The sequence below is a fragment of the Callithrix jacchus genome, chromosome 1, assembly GCF_049354715.1.
Source record: "Callithrix jacchus isolate 240 chromosome 1, calJac240_pri, whole genome shotgun sequence".
NCBI classification, from domain to species: Eukaryota; Metazoa; Chordata; class Mammalia; order Primates; family Cebidae; genus Callithrix; species Callithrix jacchus.
Genome location: NC_133502.1, coordinates 146,120,831 through 146,135,563, shown reverse-complemented (window position 1 = coordinate 146,135,563; position 14,733 = coordinate 146,120,831). Strand labels below are relative to the sequence as shown.

The following is a 14,733-nucleotide window of genomic DNA, read 5'->3' as shown; positions in this document are numbered from 1 at the left end:
CCAGTGATCTACCGTTAAAACGCCATCTCACTTCTCTGTGTAAGAGAAGACGTGTTCTCTGTGTCTATCTCATAGAGTTGTGTGAAAAAATATGGGTTAACGGGATGTACTTTTATGTGGCTGTTAATTTTAATCACATCCTGCAAGACATTAAGTTCAGGTGACATCTGTCAGCTAGCCAGCATTTCTCCATGGGTGACACAGTACACAGACTCACATCCAGAAGCAACCTCTCTGACCCAAGTAGTGAAAACAGAAAGCTGTCCAGCCAGGGCAGCCACTCCATCTGTGCATATACAATACAAAATGACCAATTCAGTTTTCCTAATACCTAATCATTCAAAAGACTTGAATAGTTCTGCAGCTGTGGTGTTGTCAATGAAGCACACATAACATAGTCTCATGCACATCCTCCCTGAAAATATATCACACAAAAACAAGCATTGTTGCCATATTGTCAGCATCGGCAGACCCATCAAGCTGCAATGCATACCTTGGTGACTCATCAGTCCTCTTTAACAACTGTGCCTCGATATTCTCTGTTTCATCAACATCTAGTTTACGGTGCTAGCCGAAAGAGGAACATGTGCTACCTTTTAACTGCAGCTTAACTGTAGCCTCTCCTAGATGTTCTCAGTGCAGACACATTTGATGAAGTGGTAGGTTTCAATAATTGCTTCTGTTCTTTGTGTTCACATATATTTCTTTTGAAAAACTCTAAAGGCTTGTCTTTTAAATGCAGGGTGCTTGCTCTCCATGTGTTGAATAATTTTTTTTTTTTTTTTGAGACGGAGTCTTGCTCTATTGCCCAGGCTAAAGTGTAGTGGTGCAATCTCAGCTCACTGCAACCTCCGCCTCCCAGGTTCAAGCAATTCTCATGCCTCAGTCTCCCAAGTAGCCAGGACTAAAGGCATACGCCACTGTGCCTGGCTAATTTTTGTAGAGATGGGTTTCACCATGTTAGCCAGTCTGGTCTTCAACTCCTGACCTCAGGTGATCTGCCTCTGCCTCCATAAGTGGTGGGATTACAGGCATGAGCCGCTGCACCCAGCCAGTGAAGCAGTTTTGAAGGTTTCATGGCTGTGTTGGATAGCTGGTTGCCACATATTATACAAAGTGGGCTTGGGGAATGTGAATCACCTGTTTTAATAAACCTGTAATTTAAATATCACTCTTGGTATTTTTTTTTTTAATGAAGCTTTTTTCCCATTGGCAGTCTTGTCTTCTGCTATCTCATTACTGAGTCTTTTCCCCCTTTTTTTCTTTTTTTGAGATCGAGTTTCGCTCTTGTTACCCAGGCTGGAGTGCAATGGCGCAAGCTCGGCTCACCGCAACCTCCACCTCCTGGGTTCAGGCAATTCTCCTGCCTCAGCCTCCTGAGTAGCTGGGATTACAGGCATGCGCCACCATGCCCAGCTAATTTTTTGTATTTTTAGTAGAGACTGGGTTTCCCATGTTGACCAGGATGGTCTTGATCTCTTGACCTCGTGATCCATCCACCTCAGCCTCCCAAAGTGCTGGGATTACGGGCTTGAGCCACCGCGCCCAGCCCTCTTTATCCCTTTTCAAAGCTCTCCACTTATACTTGTTTTTTTACTTGTTTTGGCTAGGGTTAACTTGTGGGCTTACCAAAACTGGGGCTAAAACGAATACACAGTGCAAGAAAGAGGAGTGGATGGAAGTGGAAAATTAAAAAATGGGAAGGCCACACATGGACTAAAATAAGCATCAGGTTCTGATTAAAGCCTATCACCAGATGCAGCTGTACAACCGAAATACGCCAACTCACTTGCCACTATAAAGCCTGACAGCAAATACAGCTTAAATGTGACTTGCCACTCACTGACAGGTTTGAGGAGTCTGCAAGAAATTGATTTATTATGGTCTCTGTGTCGTCAAACCTCTCCATTAACGTTAATCTGAATTTGCAGCCACTCCCCTGCACTAGTATTACCGCCTCAGCTTCACCTCTGATCATTAGGCATTAGATTCTCATAAGGAACACACAACCTAGGCCCCTCACACATGTGCAGTTCATGATAGGGTTAGAGTTCCTCTGAGAATCTAATGCCACTGCTGATCTGACAGGAGACGAAGCGCAGGCAGTAATGTGAGCAATAGGAAGTGGCTGTAAATACAGATGAGACTTGCCCACCCTTCACCTCCTGCTGTGTGGCCTGGTTCCTAACAGGCCATGGAGCAGTACTAGTCTGTGGGCTGTGGGTTGGAGACCCCTAAAGTAGGAAGACTTAAGAACAGCAGAGTGGCAAGACTGTAAGAGTAAGTAAGGGGTTTACAGTTTAATAAGCACAGCATCTTAACCTAGCTTGTAGGCTTCAGGAAATGCTTCCCAGGCCAGGTTCAGTGGCTCATCCCTACAATCCCAGTACCTGGGAGGCTGAGGTGGGAGGATCCCTTGAGGCCAGGAGTTTATGAAACAGGCCTTAGCTATAAATTTAATGGAATGCCTACATTAAAAAAAAAATTACACACACACACACAATTTTCCTCAATAGTAAGAACATCAGGTAGCTTGAAACTGCCTGTCATGTGAGATGGAGTGCAATAGGGCATAATCATGGCTCACTGTAGCCTCAAACTCCTGGATTCAAGTGATCCTCCTACCTCAACCTCCAGTCTCCTGAGTAGCTAAGACTCCAGGTGTGCACCACCACACCTGGCTGATTTTTATTATTATTTTCTGTAGAAACAAGGTCTTGCTATGTTGCCTAGGCTAGTCTCAAACTCTTGGGCTAAAGCAATCCCCTCGCCCCAGCCTCCCAAAGTGCTGGGATTACACGTGTGCCACTGCGCCCAGCAAGCATCCAATAGCTTTCAACAGAGGCTTTCAAAGGCAGACATCAAGTTCACTGGATGCTGAGCCTACTCACCTTCATCCTCCTCCTCTTCATCCACACCATCCACCTCGGCATCTGAGTCAGGTGCTTCCTGGTCCTCTCGGTCATAGCCATCCAAGTAGGTAAGCTGGGGCAGAAGCTTGAAGACACTCTCTCGGTAGTCATTCAGGTTAGTAACCTCACAGTTAAATAGGTCCAGGCTTTTCAGACATTCTAACTTTTTCTGAAGAAAAGGATCAAAAGACACAACTCCTAAACAAAAGGAATATAAGTAACAAACCCATCTCTTGAAGAGGTAAAATTCTAGGCTCTATATTCAATTCCTGCTACCCACTCAGTCTTGTATACAGAAAAACACATCAAGTCTTTGCAACCTTTATATTAGGTTACTAGACTTTAACTAGTCCCTCTCTTTCTCTACTTACTCTCCCAGAGAACTGTATGTTTTTCTGGCAGCATAGTCTAAAGAAATATAAAATGAAAATAATTTTTATCATATCCAGATTATTTTCACAGTATGAGACAATCAAACAGTTTAATACATTTTGTTGAAACAAATGTTAACATTTGCATAATCAAATGGCCATTAAAAACCTCCTGGGTATTAAGTAGTCTCTAATATTCTGAGGCGATATTATAGGGAAAAATTCAGAGATTTATAACACCATCTCAAGGTACTTACAATTTTACTTAGGGCACAGAGATGAAACACTAGAGGGTGAAATATAAAATATAAAGTGTGGCAATGCAGCTATTTTCAGGGAAGACAGGAGTCAACACAGGCTGGAGAAAATGCAGAGGGGTACAGAGTTGAAACTTCAGAAATATGGAGAAATACTGCATTCTTCTTTTTTAATTGTTAGGAAAAAGACTGACATGTTACCAGACTTTTATGATGCAGTTCTTCTGATTTTACTTACTATACCTTGAAATTTTGTTGCAATACCTCATTTCTTTGGAACCATCAGTTTCATCTATCTAAAAACAGTTAAGCTATAAAAACTTGGGGCTCAAATCAAGTTTTCTGAGTAGTCAAAGTGCATAGGAAAATGTCTATGTATTTACTAAGATCTTCGTTTGTTATTATGTCAGTCTACTAGTATTTCAATCCCAGGTCTACTTGGTTTTGATTAAGGGTAAAATTAAGAGATTGAGGGCAGAGGTACTACTACAAGCAAGTCAGGAGATAGCAACAGGAAGTGACAGCAGACCCCTGTAGGTAGAAGAGGGAGAAATCTATGAAAGGCAAACCCAATGTGAAGTAGCACGTAGCCTGGTGCCTTTCAGAATAGGGGCGATAAGTACATCTATCTAGATAGTTTCATAAACACAACCTTTAATGGTTCTGAATCAAGAGAAAAACTTGATTGGTATTCTCTAAGAAAATAGTACTAGAAACACCCAAACAAATATAAGAGGACCGCCACATGAAGTAATTTCTAAAAAATAAATGTTGATGCTGAACAGGCTTTGCTGCTTTATTAGGAAAGCTGGTACAACACTCATAAGGACTTGAGAAGAAATGCAGACAGAACAAAACAGGTTATTTTCAGAACTCAAGGTATCTATGTTGTTCTGAGGAGATATAAAACAATGTGAAAATCTGCCGCAAGGCTATAGAGCAGGGGTTGGGAACCCGTGTTCCAGTGGCCAATTCTGGCCTACCACCTGTTTTTGTAAAATAAGCTCTATTGGAACACAGTCACACTCACTTGTTTATGTATGGCTCCTTATGTGCTAAAATGGCCAAGCAGGCTAGTTGTGACCGAGACTAGATAAAGAGGCTACAAAGGCAAATGAACCTACTATCTGGCCCTTAGAAAAAAGGACTCCTGACCCCTGCACATGAAGAAACTTCATCTTCTTGATCAAGAAAGAGACCCCCACACTTGTTTTATTCATGCAGGGAATAAATACAGCAGGGTTAGATCAACAGGCAAATGTTGCACCCGTCATAACATAAATGTATAATGATCCAAGAGTCTGTGGATCAAACAATGTGCTTATATAGTCAGTTCCCTGATGTCTTAAGAAAGCTCTCCCCAGCCCTTCTGGTCATAGAGCTGCTTTTGTATCATGTAATTTTCAGATTAGGTTCCCTTCTGGTCAGGCCCTGACTTCCAGGAGCCCAAGTATGACTTCTTGCCAAAGAGGAAAAACTGCTGCAATGCCACCCCAGACAGGTAGCTAGCATACTGGCTTTCTCTTCACAAAGGCTGACTCTATGCCAGCTAAGATAGAACCATAAGTACATTTAGGCAGCTTTTCCAAAAAGGTTCACTCTCAAAATTCTCCACTTAAAGGACGAGCCAATTGCATTTCAGATTTCCTAGAAATAGGTGTACAAAGACATACAACCTCAGATATTTATCTAATGCTTTATAATACCACCAAAAGCCCTTTTTTCTCTCTCTAGTTTCATTGACTCTTCCAGTATACAGGGCCTCCAAGGCTCTTCTGTTTCTGAAACTGTACAATTATGTGAGATTTTTGGCTACTTCCTGGCAAAGCACCCATTATCAAGTAATTTGGACATGCCAATCAGTAGGTTGGAAAATGAAATGAAAGCAAGTAAACAACAAAAATCCCAAATAACTATAGTAATCTGGAATTGTTCAAAGTAGTAAAATTGTGCTTTAAGGCCCAATAGGCACAAGATACACTACACACAGATTATTCAGGATCCCAATGTAATGTGTAAATACTGATTAAAAAAATTACAACTCTACCATACCAGAAATTTGATGTAAGGTAATAAGCTAGCCATAATAAACATTAAACATTTTATTAACAATAATTTTGCTTGCCTTCTTAGAATTTAGAAGGGCTTTGGGGGATGGTTTGGATGGCCCAGGTCTCTTAAAAAAGGTGTCCAAGGAAGTTTGAATTGATGCCTTCTTTGTCTCTCGATTAATGTCCCTGTAGCAAGCAGAGGCATTCACAATCATTGCATTGACTGTAAGAACTGGGCTCAAAGTAGACGGTGTTCAAAATGTATGTGGTTAATGAGGATGAGGATGGTGTTTTTCCCCACTGAAGAATACTGCCAGAAGTCAAAATTGACCCAACATTTCCCCCCTTCACCTTCTCCTACAGATTTACTTAATTCCAAGGAATCCGAGTGCCAAGTACAGCAGAATGGTGGGACCCCAGGCTTTTCGAAATAGCTCTGGTGTGTAGCCCTGTGGCTCCAACACAGGGTGTGTGACTCTGGACAAGGGATTCAGCCTCACCCAAGCCTTAGCTTCCTCAACATAAAATAAGGGCCATGTTATTTCTATCCACTTTACAGCGAAGATTTTTTTTTTTTTTTTGACAACCACCAATAAAACATAAAGCACCCAGTAAGTGTATGGGTATAGCAGATCCTCTAAAAATGATAAACAATGAAGATTATTTTTCATCCTTCCACTGTCCTGGGGGACTGAGACTTTCACAGCCATCAGAGGGTCCTCTCATACATTACTGACCAGATCAGGAAAACTCAAGCAAACAACTCCCACACAGTATTTGCTTCTGCTCCATCTCTGTGTGCTACAACACTGAAAAAGGCTGATGATAATCAAAGAGAACTCAAGTTGCCACCAGAATTAGGTAATGGCTAGTCATCAACTGTGAAAAGGTACTGCCTGCTACTCTGTTTTTTTAAAAATCTAGAAAAAAAGGGGAGAAGAGTTTCTTATGCTCACAACAACCTATGATTAGTGTGTCTGTCACTAACCAATAAACATAGGCTTGGTGTAGCCCATCTGAATGGGAAAGCATCAGCAGTTAAAATTTGGTGCTCCTGTTGAAATCTGGGCATGAAATAAATTACAGATGGAAAAAGAAGAACAGGTCCCAAGGGCTATGGAAAGCAGAGCAGACTTGAATTCTTTTTTTTTTTTTTGAGATGGAGTCTCACTCTGTTGCCCAGGCTGGAGTGCAATGGCATGATCTCGGCTCACTGCAACCTCCGCCTCCTGGGTTTCAAGTGATACTCCTGCCTCAGCCTTCCAAGTAGCTGGGATTACAGGCACCTGCCACCACGCCTGGGTAACTGATCCGCCCACCCTGGCCTCCCAAAGTGCTGGGATTACAGGCCTGAGCCACTTGCCCAGCCCAGACTTAGATTTGAATTCCTACTCTGCCATTTACCCAGAGCAGTGTACTACAATGTACTACAATGAAATGTACTACATTCTCCAAACTCATCGCTTCCTCATCTCTAAAAAGAGGACAGTCATTCTCTCTTCTCTGGGTTACTTAAGGATACAATGGGCAAATGTTAATGTCCTTGGATACAGTAAAAGTCAATAAATGTCGGCTTAAACACTGGAAATGGGGGTTGGTTTGAAGGAAACAAAACTAGTAAGAGCCTGAGTATCTAGGCAAACCTGTAACAGGAAAAAAGGGCAAAATTCATGGAGCACTGGTGAGGCATTACATTTATGAGAAATAGGAGCTCTTAAATATGGACAACTTAATGAAATGTAAAAATAAAGAGACTCAGCCGGACTTGGTGGCTCAGGCCTATAGTCCCAGCACTTTGGGAGGTCAAGGTGGGAGGATCACTTGAGGCCAGGGGTTTAAGACCAGCCTGGCCTAACATCTCTCTCTAAAAGAATACATATATTATACACGCAGAGATTCAGTAAAAGGTAATTGAATCTGTATTGGAGCAGAGTCTCAATAATTTAGAAAGGAAAAGATCTTCTAACTCGACAGGAAATCCTTTTCATTAAAGAAGGTACAATTTAACTCCGTCTTCTCCTGAAATATCAACAGAGCATTTTACACAATTGATGTGAAATTCACATATTTTAATATACTCTGACATCAGGACAGAAACAACAGAGAAGAAATGTCTTACCCTCTAGGGTCTGTTCTGGATTCTGAAAGACAGCTCCTATATGCTATATAACCCTCTGCCAAATAGCAGAGCCTGTGGCACTGGCCCTACAAACTGCATTAAGCCCCTTATCTCCAGTCCTGCCTCTGGAAGCCCTTTTCTGGCCTCTACAACCTACACACAAACTGGACAAAAAGCAAAGTGAGCAGATTACCTTATAAAGCAAATAAGTACATTACTTTATCTTATTCTCAGAACTCCTATGTGAGGTAAGTAAGGCAGAGATTGTTATCCTCTGCTATAAATGAGGAAACTGAGGCCCAGAGAGAAGAAGCAGTTTGCCCAAGGTCACACAGCAAGTCTACAACCCAAGTGGCACTGAAACTTAGCTTTTCCTATCTTATCCCAATATGTACGACTGAAGAGTATCTTGAGGTTTCCATGCAAAACTCTAGGCACAGTAATCCAACTAGAACACAAGGTCATGAATTAGATGACCTAAAGCTTAAAATGGAGCTGTCTTTTATTGTTCCATCTACAAATCAGGTATGCCACACAATATAAATAGCCTTTTCTGTTAAAGTATAAAAGTGCATAATGGCTTGGGCAGTCTGGGGAAAAAAATTGTAAGAGACATGTTTAAGGCTATATAGTCAATACATAAATTTCAGAAGTGGACGCAAAACAAAACACCCCCAAAAATCCTCTTCTGAAGGATGCCATCACAGTATCAGGCAGGGAAAGAGTAAAGACACAAGAATACATCTAATTAGAGAGGCCCTGATCTTTAAAATTGGGACTTCTATAAAAAGTAAAAAACCACAACTTTCTCAACCAATTATTATTGCCAGTAATTTCCCCCACTATAAAGAAATATGAAAATGAAAATGACCAGTAAGTCCCAGTTTCCAAATTCTTAACTACTTACCAAAGGTTCCAAGGTGCTGATATCTTTCAGTTTATTTCCACTTAAGTTTAGATGTGTGAGATTTGGAAGTTTTTCAGTTAACATGTCCAGACCTCCAAAGATTCTATTTTCACTGAGTTCAAGCTGCAAGAGAAAATGGACACAGCACAAACACAAATACACACAGAGAAAACACACATCATTTAAGGTATTGTAAGTAAAAAGGACTTCTCAAATATTTATCAAGATCAAATAATCCCTATTTCTATTAAGGCATGCATGTTCATTTTGTTTAAATCCAAATAATTAACAGGAGAAGGTAAGGTTAGAAGTATTGTTTTCCTAGTCAGCTGCTAATAACAGCTTAGTCAACAACCGGTCTCTAACATCAGTGAATAAATTTTCTAACTTAAAAAGTGGTTCAAAACCAATTAGAATTATTTGACAATACCCTATACCTGCCAGAAAGGGTAAATGGTTTAACAGTCTGTGCATTCTGAGCAGCTTATTTTGTGGACCTTCAAAACTTGCAACGCCCACTTGAAACCTTATCTGGTTCTGGACAATGCTGCCATACATGGTGGAGTTCTTGAAGCCACCAGGGAATGTTGCTCTGAAAGCCACAAGAGAGAGACGGGCCCTACAAATAAGTGCATAAAGCAGCAGCCTCAGGTTTATGAAACCAGCTCCTTAGAGTCCACATCTTGCATAAACTTGGCACTAGCCTTTATTAGAACCTACTCTAATTTCTTAGCTGCAGGTCAAGTAGCACTTGCAAGTAGTGTGCCAATGAGGGAATGAGCCTTCACCAAGGAATATTAGAATCTTAAAGTAGAAGGAACTGGAGCCTAGAAAGCATTGTGAAGAACAACTAATTCAAGCTTTTCCTTTAGCAGACAAGAAAAACTCAAGCTACACAGCTGATTCTAATTATCTATTTTAAAGTGCCAACAACAGTAACATTAACCCTTACATAGTATTTAAACGCCAGGCACTAGAAATACCTTAACTCATCTGATCTCACAAGAACCCTATGGGGTAGGCAGAATTACCACTCCTGTTTACAGATGACAAAAATAACCATAGTGGGCTTACAATTTGAAGCCAGACAGGCTGGCTTCATAAATATCCATGTCCTCCTTATTATGCTACATACTTGGAATAGCATGAAAGTGTCATGTAATGAAGTTTTTGGCATGCAATGAAATGTACTACATGATGCAAAGTAGAGTAACTTTTAAAAATATAAGTATTTGCTGAAAACTTAGTCAAAAAAACTAGTCAACTGCTTAAGGTGTTATTAAATATTTCAGAAGAGGAAAATATAACATTTTAAAACATTTTTTCCTTCCAATGGGAAATTTTCCATGAAATATCTAGTCATGGTCTAGGCTTAAAAATGTGTCTATGATCAACAGTCGAGTGTTAGCTTTATTAATTATTTCAGTACATCAAAATAAAAACAGATCACTTTTCTTGACCCATGTTTTAGACCATGTGGTTAGAAATATTACATACACATGTAACATCCACATCCTTTCAACATGAGTATCTTAGGGAGTAGGAATAACAAGGCAATATACTTAAACATTTATTACCATATGTATTTTGGAAATGAAATCGATGTTTAAATTTAGAAAACTGACATTTATATACCATTTTTTTCAGTACTTATTTCTTGTTAAAAACAGTTTGTGGGCTGGGCATGGTGGCTCATGCTGAATCCCAAGACTTTGAGAGACAGAGGCAGGCAGATCACTTGAGGTCAGGAGTTCAGGACCAGCCTGGCCAACATGGTGAAACCCCGTCTCTACTAAGAAAAAAAAAAAATACAAAAATTAGCCGGGCGTGGTGGTACGTGCCTGTAATCCCAGCTACTCAGGAGGCTGAGACTGCAGTGAGCCAAGATCATGCCACTGCACTCCAGCCTAGACAACAAGAATGAAACTTTGTCTCAAAAAACAGTTCACGTTCTGGGATAGGAAGAAAATAAAGTCCTTATCAGTCATCAGAACACTCAACCTGCCTTTAAGTATGATTCCCTCTCATTAGCCCTGTAAAAGAAGTGATTAATGTTTAAATGTTAAAAGTTTTAAATTCAGGCTGGGCACGGTGGCTCACGCCAGTAATCCCAGCACTTTGGGAGGCTGAGGCGGGTGGATCACGAGGTCAAGAGATCGAGACCATCCTGGTCAACATGGTGAAACTACGTCTCTACTAAAAATACAAAAAATTAGCTGGGCATGGTGGCGCGTGCCTATAATCCCAGCTACTTAGGAGGCGGAGGTCGCAGTGAGCCGAGATCGCGCCATTGCACTCCAGCCTGGGTAACAAGAGTGAAACTCTGTCTCCAAAAAAAAAAAAAAAAAAACTTCTAGTTTTTAATTCACGTACTATACTTTTTAAAAAAAAAAATCGAGACAGAGTCTTGCTCTGCTGCTGGAATGCAGTAGCACGATTTCGGCTCTCTGCAACCTCAGCTGCCTGGGTTCAAGTGATTCTTGTGTCTCAGCCTCCTGAGTAGCTGGGACTACAGCCACGTGCCACCATGCCCAGCTAATTTTTTTATATTTTTAGTAGAGACGGGGTTTTGCCATGTTGGCCAGAAGGGTCTTGAACTCCTGATCTCAGGTGATCTACCTGTCTCAGCCTCCCAAAGTGCTGGGATTACAGGCGTGAGCCATGGCGCCGACCTCATGTATCATACTTAACCCATCCCACTTCCTGCAAAACAACAAAACCTTCATTACAAAAAAAAAACTAACTGTCCCTCTCAGAACACAAGCAAGCTCTGGGAACAGCCTACCTTTACCTAAGTTTGATTTTATTTCCTTCTATGTGTGACTTCGTCAAAAAAAGGTACAACTTAAGTTTCCTAGTACAGTGAATATTGAAATGGCAGAGAATTCTGCAATACTTATATAAGCACACATTTTTTCCTATATAATGGAAAAGGTATGAGGTTAGGAGAGATATGGGTTCTAGTTTTGGCTCTAGTACTAACCGTTTCTGTGGGTGGCTTTAGGCAAATTACTATACTTTTCTGGGACTATTGCTGTGTCTGTAACATAAGGAGCTGGGTTAGAAGAGCAAAGTTTTTTCCAATTCTGATGTCCTGGGACTCTGTGACAGTTAAATGTGCAATGACAAAAGAAAACATTTTTCTGTAGCATTTGGTCCTTTTTTTCGAAAGGATAAAGAACTGGTTTTATAACAATTAACAAATAAATTACTCACAAAACACAGTAATTATTCTTCCTAACTATTTACTGAGCACCCGACATGCATTATTTCCAAACATCACAGCAATTCTGCAAGGTCAGGTAATGCCACCAGTTTACAGGTGAGGAATTTGGGCCTTAGAGAAATTAAGTAACCTGAAGAAGATCACCCATCAAGGAAATGATAGAGCTGGAATTCCATCCCATATCTGCCCAGTTCCAAAGGTCAAGTGCTTTCTGCTATACTAAGTGCTTCCTTACAGGTAAAATCATACATTTTCCCTTCCCAGGTTTGTTCTCTTTTACTGTTAAAGGAAAAGCACCTACCTTTTTCAATTTAGGCAGCTTGGGAAGATTTGAAACTGAAATCAAGCCTACATTTATTAAACTGAGGAACTCTAAGTTCACAAATTCAGCTGTTAAGCCCTCAATTTTTCCATCATTTGATTTGCAATTGTCCAAGACAAGTTCTCGAACCTGTGGATGACAAAAAAGAATAAGCTCTCAGAAAAATTTCTGAAAACAAAGAATGCAAAAACTTCCACCATAAATACCCTGCAAAAACACCCATATAATATGGGCAGCCTCTTAGACTTAGAGCATAGTTATAAAAAGATAAAAAATAATTAAGCCTTCAGTAGCAATATGCTAACAGATTCAAAGATGGAATATTACTAGCATAAAACACTCATGTTCCAGAAACGGACACTATACTTTAGATGTAAGTGAAGTAAGTGTATTCCCCTTATTTCTTTTCCCCAGTCTGTTCCCCAAAGGGCAGCTTTCATTTAAATGCAAATACAGAGTGAAAACACTCTTTAGGCTAATCTACCTTAAGTCCCAGAAGATGACCACAGAAAAGAGGAAAGCTTTATTTTTCCTACCAAGACCACTAAGAGATTCTGGCTAGAGATTTCTGTACCAACACACTTTCCAGCTCTGGTTTTATTAATCTTTGCCAAGATTATCTTGACACCGGGAAGAAATCAGGATGCAAGAGTCCTTAATTCAAAACAAAAATCGATCTGGTTTGCACATGAGAAAGATGTTTCTAGAGAATTGTTAGATAATAAGTTTTCATTTTCAGGCTACATCTGGCCAGGTACAGTGGCACACGCCTGTAATCCCAGCACTTTGGGAAACCAAGGCGGGCGGATCACCTGAGGTCAGGGGTTCAAGACCAGCATGGCCAACATGGTAAAACCCCCTCTCTACAGAAATACAAAAATTAGCCGGGTATTATGGCGAGTGCCTGTAATCTCACTACTTGGGAGGCTACAACGGGAAAATTGCTTGAAACCGGGAGGCGCAGTTAGCTGAGACTGCACCATGACGCTCCAGCCTGGGCAACAGAGTAGAACTCCATCTCAAAAAAAAAAAAAAAGCATCACATCTGATGATTTGAATTTTTGAATACTGATTATTTAAGAGTCTACATGCAGATCTACCACAATAATTCATATTGCCATTCTTGATCACCCTGAAACTTGCAACTTTTTTAGCCCACTTTGATCTACTCACAGTGATGCAAATTACCATTTTAACTGCACCAACAAAGGCGGAATGCCTTTGTAAAGAATTTTAGTGAACCTACCATATTTAATGGCATTAATCAAGCATGTATATGGGAGATGCTAATACTCTGAAAAGAGAACAGGAGCTATTAACAATGTCCTCATCCTCTCATACAAAATCCAATGATGTTACTCTAATAATTGCTTTCAATTATGAAGTAAACATTTATTCTTTCTACCACCACTCTCCTTCCCCCATTTATAGAGAAAGAAACAGATTTCAAGTCAGCAATACCCATAACATAGTAAGTGCCTAACCACTTCTCACTACCCTGTCTACTTCCTCTTCAGAAGCCAGGCATACATTTTACTCTTTACATCCACATACTTCCTCCCTCCCTTCCTTCCTTCTTTCCATTTTTCTTTAGATATCTCTGCCATTCTTCCCTTTTAAGAAATGAGCACATCTGAAAAAATAGGTCAACTCTGACAAAAGCTGGGCTCTGGAAACAAGATGTCTGGGGTCGAATCCTGGTTCTCCTCTGCCACGCAGAACTTGTACAACTTTGTGTAAGTCACTTCACTTCTCTGTGCCTCAGTTTCCCATGAAGTGGACATAACAGTACCTACCTCATGAAGTTGTAGGAACTAGGGCTTGGAACACTATAAATGGCCAGAAAGTAAACTCTGGGTAAAGGGAATGGGAAATGTCAGAGACCTTTGCTGTATTTTTATATTTGTATTAAATTTTTTACAAGCATGTATTTATTGTTTTTTTTTTTTAAATTCTGTATTAAAAAGAAACTAGGCTGGGTGCGGTGGCTCATGCCTGTAGTTGGGAGTTCAATACCAGCCTGATGATCATGGAGTAACCCCATCTTTACTAAAAATGCAAAATTAGCTGGAGGTGGTAGTGCATGCCTGTAATCCCAGCTACTCAGGAAGCTGAGGCAGCAGTTAGTTGAGATGGCACCATTGCACTCCAGCCTGGCCAAAAGGAGTGAAACTTCATCTCAAAAAAGAAAGAAAGAAACTAAACCATTAGTTTCTAAACTAAACCATAAAACCAACAATCCATTAAACTTTTAAAAATGTCAACTGTCATCACCCACCCATATAAAGCAGTATACTGTAATACAATCAAAATGTTCCCATTTAGCTTGGGAGATTTTCTATAATTCTGTCTAAAATAATCCAAAAATGTTACACAAAATGACCCAATATCCAAAAAGTAAAGTGACAGTTGGCCATATTGCCTCCCAGCTCATGGAGTGAAATCACCTCTTAAAAGACTTTTCTTTCAACTTGCAAAATTCCACTTTAACCATTGTAAAGGTGTCATCAAAATGTACCAGAGGAATCAAATGTGGGTTAAAACATGTTTTTCCTGGCTGGGCATGGT

General features: G+C 40.3%; 2 protein-coding genes across 2 annotated transcripts in view; one reads left to right on the top strand and one right to left on the bottom strand.

Annotated features, from left to right (window-relative positions):
• ANP32B (acidic nuclear phosphoprotein 32 family member B) overlaps nucleotides 1-14,733 on the bottom strand; it is a 31,729-nt gene that overhangs the window by 7,612 nt on the left and 9,384 nt on the right. The window contains exons 2-4 of the mRNA XM_002743118.7: nucleotides 12,145-12,294; nucleotides 8,618-8,740; nucleotides 2,892-3,081 (exon numbers count right to left, since the gene is read on the bottom strand). Coding sequence (XP_002743164.1) covers nucleotides 2,892-3,081; nucleotides 8,618-8,740; nucleotides 12,145-12,294 — 463 coding nt within the window. The remainder of the gene's footprint in view (nucleotides 1-2,891; nucleotides 3,082-8,617; nucleotides 8,741-12,144; nucleotides 12,295-14,733) is intronic.
• The window catches only part of TRIM14 (tripartite motif containing 14), a 129,395-nt gene that overhangs the window by 110,469 nt on the left and 4,193 nt on the right, over nucleotides 1-14,733 (top strand). The window lies entirely within an intron of this gene.